Source organism: Phocoena phocoena, chromosome 3, assembly GCF_963924675.1.
Source record: "Phocoena phocoena chromosome 3, mPhoPho1.1, whole genome shotgun sequence".
Taxonomy (NCBI): domain Eukaryota; kingdom Metazoa; phylum Chordata; class Mammalia; order Artiodactyla; family Phocoenidae; genus Phocoena; species Phocoena phocoena.
This window is the reverse complement of record NC_089221.1, coordinates 157,358,456-157,377,975: the sequence shown is the minus strand read 5'-3', so window position 1 is coordinate 157,377,975 and position 19,520 is coordinate 157,358,456. Positions and strand designations below refer to the sequence as shown.

Genomic DNA, 19,520 nt, shown 5'->3' with positions numbered 1-19,520 from the left:
GGCTGGCTTGGGGGTTACCACAGAGGGTGGATGTTAGGAAGGGTGGGGGGTTTCCTCCACATACCACCTGGCCCTAAGCCTTTTGGGCATACTCCATATGGTGACCCTGCCGTTCCTTTCACAACCAGGCATTGCCAAGACTGGGACCAGGGGGCTGGACTGCCAGCATGAGACCAATGAGGTGGTCACCACAAGGGCACTGGGACATACCCACACCCACCCATGGGAAAGTGAAGCGGTGGGGGAGGCGGGGAGGGAGACAAGGGTGGGGTGGCAGGGAAGGGATGGGCAGAGAGAGGGAACAGGGCAAGTCAGAGCAATGCTGCCCTCCCTAAGTGGGGAGGAAGCAGCTGTCCCTGCCCAGCTTCCAAGAAGCAGACTCAGTCAGGGGCACCCAAAAATGGGAGAGCCATGAAATAGTTAAGAGATTTTATTCTAATAGCTGTAATTACAGTGCCTGTTTGTCGAAATGAAAACTGAAAACAAGTATACAAAACAGTTGATTACTAATTGTGTATTGAAAGCATTAAGAGGTTCCACGACACCAAATAAACCAGTTCTGAGGTTTTCCCCAAGATAAAGTTTAACAGCTCCAGCTTCTTCAGTGTTTATCAAAATACAAAAGAAAAAAGTAGAGGTTATCATTTTTCGATGGCAAATCTGACCCTTGCAGGCTGAGGGAGTGAAAGCACACATAGACAGGGGCTCCGAGGGGCTGGGGCTCAAGGATGACCACCCCCGCTCCTGCTGGTGAGACCCCAGAGAGCCCGGAGCAGGCAAGCAAGGGGACTGCAGGGCTCCCACTCAAACCAGAGCGTTCCAACCAAAGTGCCCATGCTGACCCAAGAAAAGGCTGGGGTTCCTCCAAGGGGTCTGAGAGTGGTGGCTGCAGCCTCCAGCCCATCTCCTGGGCAGCCATGTAAGCACAGATACAAGCACAAACGCTATGGGGTGTGGGATGACCCAAGACAGAGCAAATCACAGGGACCCTATTGTGACCATGCAGAATGGATCATAGCTGGTTCTGCCCCGTTTCACGTTCCCAACGGGAAACAGACCACTGGTGGACTGGACTCAGGCCATTACTGCAGAACCTACACTAGGCACATTTCTCCCTTCTGTGTGTTCAAGTGTTCTCCTTATCTTGTATTTGTAACTATTTTAAAAAATGCACTGAGTTTGGGTTAAAAACCAACCACCAAAATGGATCTCAACACAGATGTAAAGCCCAGAAGAGGAACATCGGGCTTTTCTGACACAGCGACTCCTGAATGACCCGTGTGCCTAAAATCCCTTCTCAGTACTAAACAGTGGGTTGATTTTCTTTTTACAATAAAAAAAGCTGAGTAATATTGCATAGGAGTACCAGAAACTGCCTCATTGGAAACAAAAACTATTTACATTAAATAAAAACCCAGTTGCAGGCTGCGTCTGCACATTTACAGCATGGTGAAGCACACTGTGACCGACCATGGAGACAGCTTCTGGCACTCACACCACAGGGGCACGTTTGCCACATGAGAGTAAAGCGAGGGCAGAAGGAGGGAGTGTGAAGGGAGGAGAGAGGAGTACAGCTCACTTCTGGTTCCGGAGCTGATTGGACAGCCAGTCCAGTCCCTCATAGAGCCCGTCCCCGCTGGTGGCACAGGTGGCCTGAATGTACCAGTTCCTGTGGCGCAGAGAGTGCAGACCCAGCTTGTCCGTGATCTCAGCTGCATTCATGGCATTGGGGAGGTCCTAGGGGGGAGGGTAGCAAAGCAGGCGTGGGTCAAGGGGACTGCATGGAACCCTCTCCACCTGACCTGTGACCCCCCCTCGTCAGACCTCCATCGCTGAGAGGCTGGCTGCCTAACGTGCACCCACCACCAGCACACAGGGTGGCTCAGTCATGCGTACCTGTTTGTTAGCAAACACGAGCAGAACAGCGTCCCTGAGCTCGTCTTCTGCCAGCATCCTCATAAGCTCCTCTCGGGCCTCATTCACACGCTCTCTGTCATTGCTGTCAACCACGAAGATGAGACCTGCATAGGGAACAGTAAGCATTAGTGCAGGCACCCGGGACACTCCCAACCTCTCCCAAAGGCCACAGCCCCCCTCCTGAGGGTTGTAATGGGGTGGCCCACCCTCACCTTGTGTGTTCTGGAAGTAGTGGCGCCACAGAGGCCGGATCTTGTCCTGGCCACCCACGTCCCACACAGTGAAGCTGATGTTCTTGTATTCCACGGTTTCCACGTTGAAGCCTGGAGGAAACCCAGTGTGAGGCTCTCCCTAGGGCTACCACTACCCCCTAGCCTCCCGAGGCCCAGCCTCCTCACCTATAGTGGGAATGGTGGTCACGATTTCACCCAGCTTCAGTTTGTACAGGATGGTGGTCTTTCCCGCAGCATCTAGGCCCACCATGAGAATGCGCATTTCTTTTTTGCCAAAAAGGCCCTTGAAGAGGTTTGCAAAGATATTCCCCATGCTGTAGACTGGTGGGAGCAACACTGGCCAGAGAAACCTGCAGATACAAGGAGTCCTTGTGTCTCTTTCTGTGCTGCCCAGGGCCAGCAAAGCAGCAGCAGCTCAGAGACAGACTCACCCATAGACAGACAGATGGACATCCTGTTATCTCTCCTGAAAACTCACAAGGCATAAGCTGATGTAATTCTGGTTCCTATCCAAAAGAAAAAGAGTCCTGCCTGCCTGCCTCTTGAGCCCTAAAATCACCCTTAAAAGGGAGAGAATGGGAATCTTAGAACAGGGCTGACCGGATTTTGAAGCAGCAACTGCCATTATATCAGGAAGTGACGCCCAAGGCCTCAGGGTAACTTACCTCTAAGTCCTACAACCTGCCACTGTGGGGTGCAATGTCCAACATGCGTGGAGAGGTGTGGCTTTCAAATGAATGCTAGATTCTCCATAATCTAATACAGAGCTTTTCAAGGGGCCAGAAACAACCACTCCAAGGCCCTACCATGTCTCCCAACTGCTCCAAGTCTCAGTGAAAAACCGTCCAATGTTAAGGCAACTAACACACAAGAAGCTAGGAGGGCCCATGGCAGAGACCAAAAGCCGACCTTTCCCAACACGCTGAGAGCTTAGCACACCCTGCAGGCGGGACCGGTGGAGTGAGAACACCTGGGCTCTAGGGCAGCACACCAGGGCATTCAGTCTAAGGGTGAGCCCACAACAATGACCCTGGGGAGCCTGCCAGGGGACACTTTCCCAAGAGCTGTGGTCAGTGCTGTCCCAGAGAGGAGAAGGCCTGTGTGGTGCAGCAACATGCTTGTACGAGAACACGTGTGCTGTGTTTGGGCTCCCACCAGGCTCTCCTCACTCAGCAGGGCAGAAACACTAGGATACCACTGAGCTGGCTGGACCCAAGGTCAGAGACCAGGCCCAGACACCCAGACCTACAGGAAGGGACAAGTGACCACAGCTGTGGGAGAGTGAGGCTCACGGAGGAGAGGATCTCCTGTCCCAAAAGGCGCCCAAGGCACCAGAGCTGCCCAGGACTGGCCTCTCCATGCTCAGTACTCTCCTTCTTCAACTGTTTTATTTGCAAACAAGGCCTTAGGAAAAAACGGTCACTTTCTCAAATGCTTAGGAATCTGGACTTTAAAAAAAAATTAATTAATTAATGGCTGAGGTGGGTCTTTGTTGCTGTGCGCAGGCTTCTCACTGCAGTGGCTTCTCTTGTTGCAGAGCACTGGCTCTAGGCATGTGGGCTTCAGTAGCTGTGGCTCGCAGGCTCTAGAGCACAGGCTCAGTAGTTGTGGCGCACAGGCTTAGCTGCTCCGCAGCATGTGGGCTCTTCCTGGACCAGGGCTCGAACCTGTGTCCCCTGCATTGGCAGGCGGATTCTTAACCACTGCGCCACCAGGGAAGCCAGGAATCTGGACTTTTGGCACCTATGGTGAAGTCAAGCTGTGGAGAGCTGGGCAGCCTTCAACTGGGAAGAACTCTGTGTGAGTGTTGACAGAAAACCTAATGAACCACAGATTGTTCCAAGCAGGCAGGAGCTGCTTGCATCTGACCTCTGAGAGGGTGTTGGTGGAAGCCACCGTCAAGGCTTGGAAGGAGCCTTGCCCTGCATACCTGACCCCCCTAGAAGTAACAATGAGCTCCCCAGTCTTTGGACTTTGGATGGACACTGCTGGGGTCAGAGGCCAGACCCATGAAGGACACAGTTATGGGCCTGCCACAGGCACGTCCCACTGCACTCCACCTGGGGGGCGTGCCCCAGACCCCCACCATTCCTTATCACCATTCCTTATCACCTCTGATGACAGGCTCAGGTGGAGTCGCCAGGCCTCCACTGCAAGTTACTTTCTGCCTTAGTCATCAGTGAGTATTTGGTGACTAAGTCCACGTCCTGCTCCTCATCCAACTTCCACCTTCTAGTTTTAGCACTCTGACATTTCCTGGCTGAATTATTACCATGAGGACTGTCAAATGGTGATTTTCTATTGAGTCATTCCTTCCAGCTATTAGTTAGCATTCTACTGCAAGGAACCACTTTGATATAGTGTGAACTTGTGCATTCCTAGTTTACTCAGTAGGTCAGAATCACTACCCCACTGTGACTTAGATGCTCCAATGGTCCTAGAGATGTCCCGTGGAGGCGCTTCCAGCAGGCTTCAGTGCACTTTCAACACTTTAATTCTTTTTGGTTTTGAATAATATTACCTAGTTATAAAATTAAAATTTAAAAATATCTTTACTATATTTCCTTTTCTGCAGACAGCCATTTTTCCTATAGACGATGATAAATTATGGAAGACAGAATAAACTGAACACACACATTTATCTCAGCTTACTCCTGAAATCGTTACCAATAAAGAAGTAAGTGATGACTGACTCAAAAGAGAAAAGTGGGGGGAGGTGGAAAGAGGCGACAGACATCAGCAAATTTTGGTGAGGTCTGACCCTGACCAAGTACTCATCCTCAGCCCTGCAGGAGAGCCAAGGGACCTTTTTGGAGTGGCTGAACCAGGGGCCCTGACTCCACCATCCAGGCAGAGGAGGGCATGGGGTGCACTGTACTGGAAACAGATGGATATGGGCAAAATCAACAGGGAGGCACACTTCCCTGCAGACCCTCACATGTAACCCAGAGGGCTCAAAGCAAGGACCTATGGATTCTTGCACCTGGAGGCCCTCAAACAGCCATGCCCCTATCTCCCTTTAAGAAGCCCCCAATGCAAGTGACTGAAACAAAGAATTTGGAGAGAAGACATTTAAAAAGAAAAAACAATAAAAAATAAACAAAATCCCCAACCCACACACAGCCTTGGCATCGACATGGTGGGGACCTGGTGCCCACAAAACAAGAACAGGGCATTAGGACACAGAGAACAGCAGACCTCACAACCAAAGTGAAAAAAATCCACACACACACACACAAGATTTAAAAAAGAGGAAACTGGGACTTCCCTGGTGGTCCAGTGGCTAGGGCCCCGAGCTTCCAATGCAGGGGCCCCAGGTTCAATCCCTGATCAGGGAACTGGGTCCTGCATGCTGCAACTAAGACCCAATGCAGCCAAATAAATAAATATTTTTTTAAAAAAGGGAGGAAACTAGGAGCAATTTAAAAGACCAACATCTACGTTGCGTATGGTGATGACTTTTTAGACACAACACCAAAGACATGATCCCATGAAAGAAATAACTGATAAACTGAACTTCATTAAAATGACAAACTTCTGCTCTGTGAAAGACAAAACCAGACTGGAAGAATATATCTGCAAGAGATACATCTGATAAAGGACTGTCATCCAAAATATACAAAGACCACTTATAACTCAACAATAACAAATTTAATTTTAAAATTAAAAAAATGGGCCAAAGATCTTAATGAAAACCTCATTAAAGGTTTACAGAAGGCAAGTAAGCAATGAAAAGATGCTCATCATATGTCCTCAGAGAAATGCAAATTAAAACAATGAGCTATTACTGCACACCTATTAGAATGACCAAAAGCCAAAATCCAGAACACACGCTGGCAATGGCAAGAATGTGGAGCAACAGGAACTCTCCTCCATTACCCGAGGGAATGCAAAATGGTACAGCTGTCCGCAAACAGTTTGGAGGTTTCTTACAAAACATACTCTGAACATATAATTCAGCAATCATGCTCCCAAAGGAACTGAAAACTAACATCCACACAGACACCTGCACACTGATGTTTACAGAAGTTTTATTCATTCCAAAAAGTTTTATTCATTCAAAATTTTGCCACAATTTGGAAGCAACCATGATGTCTTCCAGTAGGTAAATGGATAAGCTGTGGTACATCCAAACAATATTATTCAACACTAAAAAGAAAGGCGCTATCAAGACATGAAAAGATGTGGAGGAGCATACATGTGCATTACTAAGTGAAAGAAGCCAATCTAAGAATACTACACACCTATGATTCCAACTATATGACATTCTGGAAAAGGCAAAACAGTGGAGACAGTAAGAAGATCCTTTCAGTGGTTGTGAGGGGTTAGGAGGAAGGGAGGGATGAATAGGTGGAACACAAAGGATTTTTAGGACAGTGAAACTATTCTGTGTGAAACTGCAATGGTAGATACGTGTCAATATGCATTTCTCCAAACCCACAGAACACACAACACCAAGAGTGAACCCTAAGGTAAACTATGAGCTCTGGATGATGATGTATCAATGTAGGTTCATCAACTGTAACAAATGCACCACTCTAGTGGGGGATATAGTGAGGAAGGTTATGTGGGTATTGGAAATCTCCATGCCTTTCCCTCAATTATGTGGTGAACCTCAAACTGTTCCCCCAAAAGAGAGACATAAGCAGCACTTTCAATCTGTAACTGTATCAGCCAAAGGGCAGAACAGAGGTCAGAAATGCAAGGCTTCACACATGCCTTCTTCTCCAGGTTGCCACAGGCAGAGGGAGCCCCCAAGGTGATGGAGGGAGACACAGAGGCAGGCCTGAACAGCAGCCAGCGCAGGCTGCAGCAGGAAGGAGGAGAGTTCCAGGAAAAGAGGAACAGTTACCTATGTGGTTTAAACGTGGGGTTTGGCAATTCTAGGGGAATTGGGAAAAACTAATGACAGGTACACAAAAAAAAAACCCAAGGATGAAAATGCAAAGAAGTCATTTTAAGATTTCCTGAGGGAAACCATAAGCCAGTCACCACTTGACTCAGCAGTGAACAATATTTACTCAGTCATGATACTTTGACTGTCATTGCTGGGTATTGGAAAGCCGAGGCCAGAACTTGTGGTCTCAAGGGCCAACCCTCACTGTCCAAAGCTGACACACTGAGAAACAGTATTAGCACACTATTTAGTACAGTGAGGCATGCAAGGGGCTATCCCTGGGAGGCAGGATGGAAGACTGCTGTTTATACTTGTTTTATACCTGTTTTAGTGTTACGTTCCTACAAATTGACACAAAAACCTGGGCACTAAGGGGTGAAAAGGTTAAGTGTACTCTCCCAACTCCCACACGGGACTGATGGAACATTCCAGGTAAACTGGGCCCAGCAGCAGGCCCACACCCGCATGTCAGCTTCAAAATGCAGTCAGTCACAGCCATGGCAGTCCAAGAGCCTCCTCCCCTCTCCACCCAAGCATGTCTGCCCACTCACCCCTGGCCTGCCTTGGCCGTGCAGTCTGCTGAGCCCTGATTATCAGTGTGGTCCTTGCCTTCCACACACAGTTTTTTAACTTACTCAAGTCCTGAAGCCCCAAAGGGGAAATGGGCCATATATTTGGTGGCTGAACCTGGATGGGGATGAGCACAAACTCTAGGGTTTAAGACGCTACACACAGCACTTGGTCTCTCCCACTATACAAGCATCTATCTATAACCACCCTGCACCTGGTCCAGGGGCCCTGGCAGCTCCTGACCTAACACAGTATCACAGTGGAAAGGTTCAACAGTTACCATGAGAGTTGTTCCGTGGCCTCTCCACACAGGTTCTAACTTGTAGGATGCCCAGCCTAGGTTTATTTCACCCTTTCCTCTACCAGGATCCCCAGCACTAAGGTCAAAACCTGTTTTTCAGGTTCATGGTAATGGCCGTATTTGTAAGCAGTGAAGACGCTGATTTTCTCAAAAGAGCACTTCCCCGCACCTGCCTGAGTTTGCACCTTCCAGCTGGCTCATAAGATGCAAGAGTAACAACAGCACGTCTCTTTCCTGAGACAGAAAGCTCTGAGCGGACACAGCCCCTTAAGAATGGTTTTTTCCTTTTTCTGGTTAGGACCAGAAACAATGATAGGGTGGCAGTTCAACACTATAGCAAAGAACAGGACACAACTGGCTGCCTACACTCCTGCATGCAAAGACCTATTAGGCTACAGGCCAAGGCCAACAACAGGCCTCCCTGGGAAAGCCAGTGCAGGGAGGAAAAAATGTAGCGTGAGTTTACACCTGTTCCACTCCAGTAAATGAATCCAGAGTGACTGGTTTACCTGCTGAAGAGAAATATATGTACCCACGAGCTCTACCTGTGCCTGCTGCATCTCCTAACAAGCCTCAGAGGATTCAAGATAAGCACGGGACAGCCCTCCCCTACAGAGCCGTGCAGCTTACTTCTGCAGAAGGAAAGTTTGTCACATTTTCTGAAACTGTTAGAGCTGGTTTACTTAAAATCTCTGTATCCATATCAAGATGACCCAAACTGCTGGGAATCAGCAGGAAGAATAAACCACTAACCTAGAGCATGTCTTGAGAAACGAAAATGTGACCCAAGGAGGCAAAAAAACAAGGGTTTGGATTCTATTCTGTGCCTCAGATGTGATGGGCTGTTCTGGTCCCTCTGTAAATGAGATCATATGGATGAATCCCCTATTCAAATGAACAGCTAGGTGACATCAGAATTTTTTTCGTTTTGTTTTTAAAAAAAAGTCAAGTTTATTAGGTGTAAATTACATATAGTAAAATGTACAGCTCAATAGTTCATAATGTCAATTTTAATATCTAATTTGAGAAAAATTAACAAAGTGAAGATCTTCCTGAGGAATTGATATATATTATAAAACAAGGGTTTCATTCATTCTTCAAGCAGTCAAATATGTGCTTAGATTATCAACCACTCAAAAGCCTAATTCATCCCTGACATGTAGGATTTAATTTTAAGGGGTGGGGGTCCTCTACTTTCATAGGCAATATTATCACATAATATAATCTGCTACAAACTGCTTTTTGTACATCAACTTGTAGCTCCACCCCATCAGCTAAATAAAGCCTTCAGTCATTACTCTATTAGTCCAACATTCCATTTCTGTAGCTCTAACATTTTTCTGCTATTGGGTAGAGCGTTACATGTTGTAACTTTTTCATAAAAATTAGCATAAGAATACTGAACGTGCCAATACTAGTGACAGGCAGATACACCTCACAGGCCTAACACAATTGTGATGAAGATAAGAATCAACAACACGCTCAGAAGGAAGAATATTCAGCCTGAGACACTCAAAGGATGTAATTAAGTTGACTGAACTTTTTTTTTCCTTTCAGTTTTATTCAGATATAACTGACATACTGTATTATTTTCAGTTGTACAAAATAATGACTTGATATGTGTATATATTGTGAAATGATCACCACAAAAAGTCTAGTTAACTCCCATCACCTCACACAGTCACCCTTTTTTTCCTTGTGATGAGAACTTTTAAGATTTCCTCTCTTAGCAACTTTCAAATATAAATACAGTACGGTAAACTACAGTCACCATACTGTACCTCATATTACAGGATTTATTTATATTAGGACCGGAAGTTTGTACCTTTTGACCACCTCCACCCATTTCATCTACACTGACTCTGAACTTTCAATACAAAGAAAAAGAATAAATGAAAGAACATGCAAAAACATTCTAGAACTGTATAGTTCTGGTCTGCTCCTAAAGGTGAATTCCAATGAGAGACTGTTTTTTGTTTTTCACAACAAAACTTTTAGGATGTTTTGCAGGAATCAATTAGGCACTAGACCTGGCCTCTATGCAGCAGTCCCGTTCCCAACAACCCCCCCCACCGCCGCCCCCAGAGGACGATGAGTACCAGAAATCCATAGACTAGTACACTAACCCTGGTCTCCAGATGCCCTGCAAGTTGCCTCCCAAAGCTGAAGGAAGGGGTTTCCGGTCAGGTCTGATCCTTAGGAGGAGCAACCAGTGAAATTCAATTTAGGTCCCTCTTGGCCAGCTTAAGATTCAAGGTGAAATCCTTAAAATGACAACAAGAAATGAGTTTCATTCATGAATGTAGCTCTTGGTCTATACTAACATGAACATCCAAGAGTCACTGTCCATTGTCTAACGGAACAAGCATATGAACCACAAGGCGAGCGTGGAAACAGTGAAACTGCAATTAATCCTACTTACCAGTAACTACAAAATCCAAAGCATTTAACTGATGAATATATTTAGTTATCTTTTGCAATTCTCCCTTATTCACAGTCTTAAAGTTTTACTGTTTTTTAACGTAACTGTTCTCAAAGCCCATTACCAAAGATACTTACACTGACGTGAAATCTACAGATGGGAGCAAATAACCAGATGGTCTACCCCAAATGAAAACAATGTCCATGTAGGACCTCTGAACACAAATGTCATGCGGCCTCCAACTGGAGTAAAACAAAGAGTGGATGATACCCACAAGTTGAGGCCTCATTCGGATGCTACATCAGGAGCATCTCTGACAGTTCTGTGCATTCGTCCTGGTGGCAGACGCTGGCTGCTCCTTGGTATTTTCTTCTCCCAGATCTGTCCCTGGGCTCGAGAGGCCTTCCAGAGTAAACCTACATTCCTGGCCCCCTGTAGCTATGCAGGACCATCTGAGTATGCTAGCCCGTGGGATGGGGCAACAGTGATGGAATGGTTTCCAGGTCCTGCAGACCTGGTGGTGGGCGCCTGGACCCCTCACTGTGGTGGGGCCAGTGCCATGGACCCTAACAAGCACTTCTACTCCAGAAGTCAGGGCATATATACCCTCCATCTGACTCCAAACACACTTAAGTCTAAAGAAATTGTTACTGGAAAAAGAGATCAAAAGACCGAAAAAACAAAACCAAAAACAAATTTGCAACAACCTCAGAACATTAAAATGTATAACAAGTTAAACTGAATATGGAGGAAACAAAGCAATTTATGACTAAAATGCAAAGCAGGATTACAGAAACTACAGGCAACTGTAAACCACCCAGATACCCTGAAAAGTGTTGACTACCAACTCCTTACTAATTCTGCACATCAGTGGTTCTATGGAAATCAATTAGAATTGTATTTCAACCCATCCTGCAAACAGAGCACCATTGGTTTGGAACTCCTCAGCAAGTCACTCAGGCCCATATTCTGACCTTGGCTCCCAGTCCCCTCTCCATACTGATTTTCTATGCCATGCCCACCGAGCCTTTCACTCAACCTCTGAAGCCAAGTTCAGATGCCACCTTCCACAGGGAAGAGTCCTTTCCTTTTTGTTGTTCTCAGCATACCCTCGACACACTGTGGAGCTAACAGCACACTCATGTAAGGAGTAGCTGTGTGATGAGCACAGCCCTGGGCACACAAAAGTTCAAGAGTACTCAATGAATCCAACTGACAGATGGTGAAACACAAGTGGAACAGAGTGCTCATCCTTCCAACCTCACCTCAATGGCAAACAAGGCTCTGGGCCAAGCAATGTCAAAGACTGATCCACAGTTACACTATAGTCCTTTCAATGCAGCTAAAAGCTTCAACATGAGCGCAGGGACTCTCTCTCTCTCTCTCTCTCTCTCTCTCTCACACACACACACACACACACACACACACACACACACAGCTCCAGCTGCTGAAGTCTCAGTCCCCATGATCCTGACAGAAAGGACAGGCACACCTGTCAAATAACACAGTCCTATGTTTCAGTTCCAGTAGTGAGAACAAGGAAGAGAAGGCAATTCAGGATTCTGATTTCTGTTGTGAAGTATATCACATTAGTTTGTTTTTGTCACTCTACCTCTTTAATTATATGATCACCACAAACATGCTAAAGCCCCTATGGTTTCTGTTCTGGTGTCTTCTCAAGGAGGCCACCTGCACCCATGGTGCAGACATAGGACCCTCTCCAGGCACAAAGGTGGGGCTCTGGAGAAGCCAGCGTTGCTCGGACCCCTTTCCACACCCTTGAAGAAAAAGGGAACTGCAACCAACCATGAGCTGTCAGAGTGCCCAGTTCTTCCTCCTCAAACTTCTCAGAGTGGCAGGCAGCCCCCTGAGGCTTTTTCAGCACAAGGGGATTTTGTGAGTGATTAAAATGATTAAACCAATCTCTAAAACTTGATTTTTGCCTGCAGAGAACTTTCATTTTGAAAACAAAATGTAAAAAAAATTACAGCCCCACCTCTTTTTCTGAGTGATGGGCTTCCCAGAAGACACAGAATAGCAAAGTGCAGCAGTGGCTGAGAGCCTCTGTTAGATCCTCCTACCTCTGAAGCAAGCCCCCTGCCAGATCTGCCCTCCTGAGACCCTTGTTAGGAGCACCCAGAGGTGCACCAGCTCAGAGCACTCGGGGAAACCTCTGCCTCACTCTCCAAGCAGCTGGTCTTGGCTGGGAGGACAATGTCCTTGTGGGGAACTTCTCGTTGTTTGGCCTGAACAGCCACAGCTACCTCTCAATAGGGCTCTTCCTACCTCTGCTCACATTTCAAACCCTGGACAGCCCTGGACTCAGGGAAATTTCATTCATATACCTGCTCCTGCCATCCTCTGCTTAAAACCTCCCAGCAGTCCCCATCACCTGCCTCAGGTGACCAGCAGTCCCATCACACTCAGTGTCTTGCACTTTCACTCCCTAGTACTGCCCCTATCCAGCCATTCACTCCCAGAGGAACGCAGTCCCCTACGTGGGACCCCAGTTGAGGCTTCCTCTCACCTCCAGACTTCTCTTCTACTACCCCCTTAACACATGGGTTTCCCATCAAAATCTAATCCTCAAATATAAAGGACCCACTCTTTCCCACTTTAACCCTCTGCAACTTCCTCCCAGTTCTTCAGACCCAAACCCCAGAGACACTCACAATTCCTCTCTCTGTCCCTCTCATCCTCAAATCTGTTTACTTTACTGGCAAGTCCCATCACCTCTCCCTTTGAAAAGGTGCTTCCCCATCACTATCCACCTGGTCCCGGCCACCTCATCTCTCCTCTGGCACTCCCAAAGCCTGTAGCTTCCACTCTGCAAGGTGTTCTCAATGCCAGCAAGAGGGTCCTGTTAGGAAAGGTCAGACTAAGTCAGGTTCTTTAAGAAGATCAGAGCCAACACCCCCATGGCATTTCACAGCACCACCCCTGCCATCCAGAAAGGAAACTAGCAGACAATACAACCAACATACACACCAGACTGCAAAAAACCCATGTTGCCCCAACTAAAATGTAACATGGAAATGAAAGATGGTGTCATATAACACATGACCTTCAGTATTGGTCATGACCACACTACAAGTTCAAGGGAGGTAGTCAGAGAACCACCTAATGAAGACTGCCACAAATACACCAGCATCTCAGATACTCAGAACCTGCTGTGTCCATGAAATGTCCCACCACCGGAAACAGAGAACAACTCTTGGTAAAGTTCTGCAAAGAACAAAATACAATCACCCTTAATTTACAAGGTAGTTTATTTCCTAGAAAATGCAGAACATCTACTAAAACCAAACACACACACACACACACACACACACGTTGACTCCATACATAAACAGAATTAGGTTTAAGATATAAACAGATTTTTCACCTATATGAAAGTCATGCTGAATGCATTCTTGCTGCTAAACGTACTAAATATCAGTATTGCCTCTCACCATTGGCAGAGCCCAAAATCCTCCCACAAGTTCCCAAAATACCCTTTCTGTGGGGCTATCCCTCAAAGGACCACTGGTACACACCAGCAGGCTTCTCTCCCCTCCTGTGCTCCTGGCAGGTCTCCAAATCAACTAAGTGCACTCCCACCTAAGGGCCTTTGCACTTACTGTTTCCCTGCCTGGGAGAAGCTTCTTGTTTCTCCCAAAGACACACAGGACCCCCACTCCCTTATACCTCTACTCAAATGGCACCTCCTCCCCTATCCTCCTGATAGGTCTGACTCAGTGCCCACTCCTTTTACTGTGTCCCGTTGGCCTGCTTTTCCATTCCATTCACTGCCATGGCCCTGCGTCTCCACCCAGCCTTATACTTTGCCAGTGAGTACTCCTCTGCCCAGAACTCACACACCTTCCTCCACCCATCTCTCTATCTCCACCTGTCTTTTTCTCTACTGGCCACCTCCCTGGGCACCCAAGAGATTCACTGTCAAGAAGAGGAGAAAAGAATCATAAAAGAACACTTATCAGGGCCTTAAGTATGAAAAAGTAGAAAGATTAATCATATACATATGCTTTTCTGAAAAATTAGTTTGTCAGAAAAAAAACCCTATCAATTCAATGATGAATTTCATACTGGTTTAAAAGTATACATGAGTGTGATGGAATCTGAACATTCCTTTGACATTCCAGTGAGGAGGAAATCTGGGCTGTAGAGACACAGATAACTACTCAGGGCAAACACGTCCATCTCAGCAAAGTTCAATACCACAGGAGAAGTGTGTACACAATCTGCTTCCTAAACCTGCCCTCAGGTACATGCAACCAGTGACTAAAAATATATTTTCAGTGATCTCCCCAGGAATCTGCAAGATCTCATATCACTTTGACAAAAGAGAAATGCTAAAAGCTATAATTATTTTAAGCAAAGTTACATCACCAAAATTGACAAAAGATACATTATTTTAAATATAAATTAATAGATTCAATCAGTTAGGAACTGCATGCTCATCTACAGATGATAGAATACTTGACAGGAAAACACCCTCTTAACAGCAATTTTTAAAGACATCCTTTATTCTGAAACCTGTGATCAAAACACAGGCACATCTAACTTTGCCTTCGTTCCTACTCTTCACATATAAGTCTAGACAGAATCTTGAAACTACTTTCTTGGCCATTTGTCCCTAAGTCAAACTGATAGGACACTTAAAAACTTCATGTTAAAAATTTCCAGGACCTCAGAGACCTAGTACTATTAAGCTTTCTGTTTAGCTCCCACATACATCACTGCAAAAATAATTTGATGTACAATACAAACTGAAAGATGTTGGCTATTTTACATATGACTTGCTCTTTGGAGACAAACTCTTCTAGCTTGCTAGCATCCCTCTGAGGAGCAAAACTTACTAAATTCTGATTTTCATTAATTAATGTTTCTAAAATATACTGTACATCTCTAACTTCTGAAAATGTACATGGATCATAACTGGGGCTTCTGTTAATTTATGCTGTATACTAACAGTTACCCCTGTAGCCTCAGGTGTGTAAAAATGTTTGCCTCCTAAAGAGAATCACTCCCGAATGCTATGTGTGTAAAATCTGCCTGTCTTGTATGCTTTTTTTCTGTCTCTTCTTTTTCAGTGAGTGATAAGTCCCACTCTTCCCTTTCTATGTGATGACAGGCTGCCAAGCTCTTGTCTCCAATGTATGCAAAACCCAGGAAACATGGGTTTGTTAGGAATATGGAGGTTAGTCCCTGCAACAGATAGCTTCACCATTTCTTCCCACTCATATAAGGAAGCTTGGCTGAAAGAACTGGGTGAGGGCCTAACAGATTCTCCTAGGAATAAGGAGCTTTGATGTTTTCGTGTTAAATTCTGCCACATTTTTTCTAGCTAATCAGGCCATCTGAACCATCTGAGAATGTTGAACTACCTTCCAGAATAGTGATAGAGCTGTATAGCTTTAACAGATACTATATTTTAAAGATTTTATAACAATCACGAGAGGATAAGAACCTAAGGATGAAGTATTCCCCTCTCCCTGGCTCACACTCTGAAATTAACATCACCCCCTATTCTTTCACACTCACACATTCCCAAGCCCTCCTTTACCTGCCAGTAGGAAGTGTTACACCCAACCCACTATTAGGTCAAAAACATTTCCAAAAGACCACTTCAGATGGTGCTGGGAGGACATTTCTAACACCATCCACACCAATGACGAGCAGACAGACCACAAAAGAGGTAAGTTCTTATTTAATGTTAAGATCCCAACTGAAAGGAATTTTTCATGTTTCTTTCCCAACCACCTCTGACAAACGTGCATTTTATTTCCTTCTTTCTCCTAATCCTACAAAGGCTGGAAGGTCAAAGGGGAGAATATCTATGGGACAACGTGTACAGAGACCAGTCATAAATGCTATGGCAAGCACAGGCTAGCTGGGTCTGAACACCAGCTCAGTAAGTGATCACAACCCTCAGGAAGGCTGCAGAAATGCTTGGTGAGCCTGAACTGTGATCAAGAGCAGATTTAAATTCATATATCTCAAGGCAACATTGAATTTGAAGGAAACTGATTTAACTCTCTCAAACCAAGTTAATATACTATTTATGAACTTGCACAAGGGTTTTGCCCCTATGTTAGATTTATTCGTACAGCCATTCGACCCTGGAGATCACCTCAGTGGCTGATGGTCCATACTGAATTCTACTAAAGTAAACAGAAAAGTCCAGGTGTACCTTCCTGTAGTTTCAAACCCTGCCTGATCTTTGGTAGAGGTTGCTTAGCAGGTCTGAACGCCCTCTTCACATTGTGCAAGAGGCAAAGCAAATAGCTAAACCACATGATTTAAAAACCAGAACTGTGAGAAGCACAGAACCAGTTTTTGCTTTCTACTAACTTTCTTACAATGATGAGCAGACAGCATGTGAGTCACCTATTATCCAAACCAACTATGTTAAATCTTTCTGAAGTAGCAATTTTGAATACCTGTATCTGAAGTTAGCCCTCACGGGAAACAGCAGGTTTCTAATGCCCAAGTGACAAGGATCTGTTTTCAACAGGACATGCCCAGTGAACAGGCACACTACATTCTACCCGTTAACTAGAGGAAATCTTTATGGCACACTCTAACGAAGTGGCCAGATTTGTGATAACACATACACACTCAATTCTTCATAATTTTGGACCCAGCTAACAACACCATGCATTCAAAGTTCTTCCAGTTTTGGCTACTCTTGAGTTTCTGAAAACTCCAAGAACACCACACAGCATGCGCCATGGCATCTCACACTCCTTCAGACACACACACACACACACACACACTGCCAGAAATGCAGGAGCAACCACGCAAACAGCCAGCAGAAAAAAACGCTGACCACCAGTTCTGAAACAAGAACTAGAGCTGACTACTCTAACACCAACTACATCAGCTACAACTACATCAACTACACAGCTCTCAACAGTGACTTCCGGGGCCTCCCCAAATCGTCCGAATTGCCTCTGTCTCCTGCCAATGATTTCTTGTGCATTTTTGCTCGATTCATTTAAAACAGCAACTTGGTGTTTTGAGGAGCTCAAAAGTGCTCAGTTGATTAGCTAATATTTTAAGGACTTTATAATTGCCAAGCCTTATTAACAAAGCTACCGTTTTACCTCCCATAACCACCTGGACTGGGCGACAAGAAAGCTTTACGACGCTCTGCTAGGGAGGCCGCCTCAACCCTGGACAGGTCGTTCCAAACGTAGGTTAAAGATTCACCAGCTCGGAAGTGTGTTCTAATCCATGCCAAAGGCACCCAGGAAGCAATCCCGGGGTTGCAGCAAGCTTGGATAAAGGGGCCCTACAGTGCCGCCAGCGCGTCCATCGGGGGCTTCCTTGGGCCGCAGGCACTCCCACTCAGACCCCAGCTCCACAGCACCCGCCCTGGAACCCGGACCCCGAACCCCGCCCCGCCTCGCCGGCTCCGTGCTCGGAACAGACAGAAACTGGGCTCAAACCCTGGCCATCGTGTGACCTTGGCCGCGTCCCGGGCTGCGGGCCTCAGTTTCCTGGTCCTCGCGACCCCGAGGCAGGAGGCCTCGCAGGCGGAGCAGGAAGCGAGGCTTCCTGGAGAGCCCGCGTTGCGGGCCGGACTTCCGGGCGCCCGCCCCGGCGGCTCTGGGGGTTTGAGGAGAGCGTTGCGCGACCAACCCCCTCCCCGGCCTCGACTCGGCTCCCGACCCAGCTCAGCCCCTACTCGACCCCCATCCCAGCCTAGACCCCTTGCCCAGCACACAGCACCCAATCTGCCCCGCCCCGCCTCGGTCCCAGGCCCGGCTTCAACCCCCAGACCGGCCCAGCCTCTCCTCAGCCCCCGGCCTCTATTCGACCCTGGACCCTGCCGGGCCTCGGCTCCCCGCCTCTACCTACCTCACTTCGGCTCCCCGCCTCGACCCACGGCCCGGCCTCAACTCGCCCCTTGCCCGGCCCGGCTTCACCTCGGACCCGTCTTGGCTCTTACCGCCCCGGCCCAGCCTCACGCCGGGCCTCAACTCAGCCCCCGCCCCCCCCTCGGCCCGGGCCCAGCCTCACCCTCGGCGGCCGCGGCGCAGATGCTGCTCGGAGGCAGGCGTTGGTTTCGCTCCCACAAGATGGCGGCTCTGACGGCAGCCACGTCAGTGCCTGCTGCCGCGGGGGACGCTGGGGAACGGGGCGGTCCCGCCCGCAGTCCCGCCCACTCCCCCGCTGCGGCGTGCACACGCAGACTCTGGGCGGGCGGTGGGGACGGGAGCGCGGACAGGCGCGGGGCGCAGGGACGACTCCTCTCTCACCAAAGCGCTTGCGCGCACCCCTCCTTCCCCCCCGCCCCCAGCCCCCCTCTCCCTCAGCCCCGGCAGAGTACGGCTGCGCCTGCGCGCGCCTCTCAGTGGTCGGCCCTGGGGGGAGCTCTGGCGTCCGTTTCGCAGATGCAGTGGTTGAGTCCCGGGTGGGCCCTGCGGTCCCGAGAGGGCGGTGCCCAGGTGCCAGCTCCCCTCCCCAGCCTCAGCTCGGGTGACTGCAGTGACCCATGCAGCCCCGTGCGCGCCCGAGGAGCCGGCCTGAAGAAGCAAGACCCAAGATCAAATAAAGCTGGCGTCTAGTAGCACGGGCGGAGCCGGGAGCCAAGCTGGGCAGGGAACAGCGCTCCCCCGAGGTAGCCACCGAGGCGGGTTCCAGGTGACAGACGGGGGAGCCCTCTCCTCTGGGAAGCCTCCCTGAGCTGATCAGAAGGGAGAGGGGGCCTGTCGTGGTCCCTCTCCACGTTCTCCCGGCTGGGGGTCTGACTGTGGCCTCCCGCCAACCCCCAGTCCCGCACCATCCCTCCACCCCTGTGCTACTTGAACTGTCTCCCCCACTACCCTCCTGCTGCTGTGAAGGGTCCCCAAATCAAGAGTCATTGGTGAGATTGCTGGGGGCCTCTTCCCCAAGTGCCCTGCATGTTGTGGAGGGCGCAAAGCAGGCCATCACCTGGGTCTTGGCCCAGGAGCCTGCCCGGCAGAGAAAAGCCTTGAGGTGTTGTGCAGTATGCCGGCAGGCTCCTGTCATTTCTCTGCCCCCTCTCACCCACCCACTCCTCTTGGGCAGGGCCTCCTTACTGGGCTGGGGTGGCTAGGACCTCACCAGCCCTCCCCAGGGCTGCCCAGCCACACACACACACACACCCAGGGCAGCCCTCCTGCCCCAAACACTGATGACCTCTTCTCC

The 19,520-nt window shown here is 48.1% G+C and overlaps 1 protein-coding gene across 3 annotated transcripts; it reads right to left on the bottom strand.

The window, feature by feature from the left end:
* Positions 1 to 415: 415 nt before the first annotated feature.
* On the bottom strand, positions 416 to 18,460 carry ARF1 (ADP ribosylation factor 1). Of its 3 annotated transcripts, XM_065873111.1 has the most exons (5): positions 18,369 to 18,460; positions 2,316 to 2,500; positions 2,130 to 2,240; positions 1,897 to 2,021; positions 416 to 1,737 (listed from the first exon to the last, which is right to left on the bottom strand). In XM_065873111.1, the coding sequence occupies exons 2-5, from the start codon at positions 2,461 to 2,463 to the stop codon at positions 1,576 to 1,578; spliced, it is 546 nt and encodes a 181-aa protein (XP_065729183.1). In that variant the 5' UTR covers positions 2,464 to 2,500; positions 18,369 to 18,460; the 3' UTR covers positions 416 to 1,575. The 3 variants fall into 3 exon arrangements, with proteins under 3 accessions (XP_065729183.1, XP_065729184.1, XP_065729186.1); XM_065873112.1 differs by lacking the exon at positions 18,369 to 18,460 and having other exon boundaries at positions 1,576 to 1,707; positions 1,924 to 2,021; positions 2,316 to 2,463; XM_065873114.1 differs by lacking the exons at positions 2,130 to 2,240; positions 18,369 to 18,460 and having other exon boundaries at positions 1,576 to 1,737; positions 2,316 to 2,463.
* Positions 18,461 to 19,520: the final 1,060 nt, after the last annotated feature.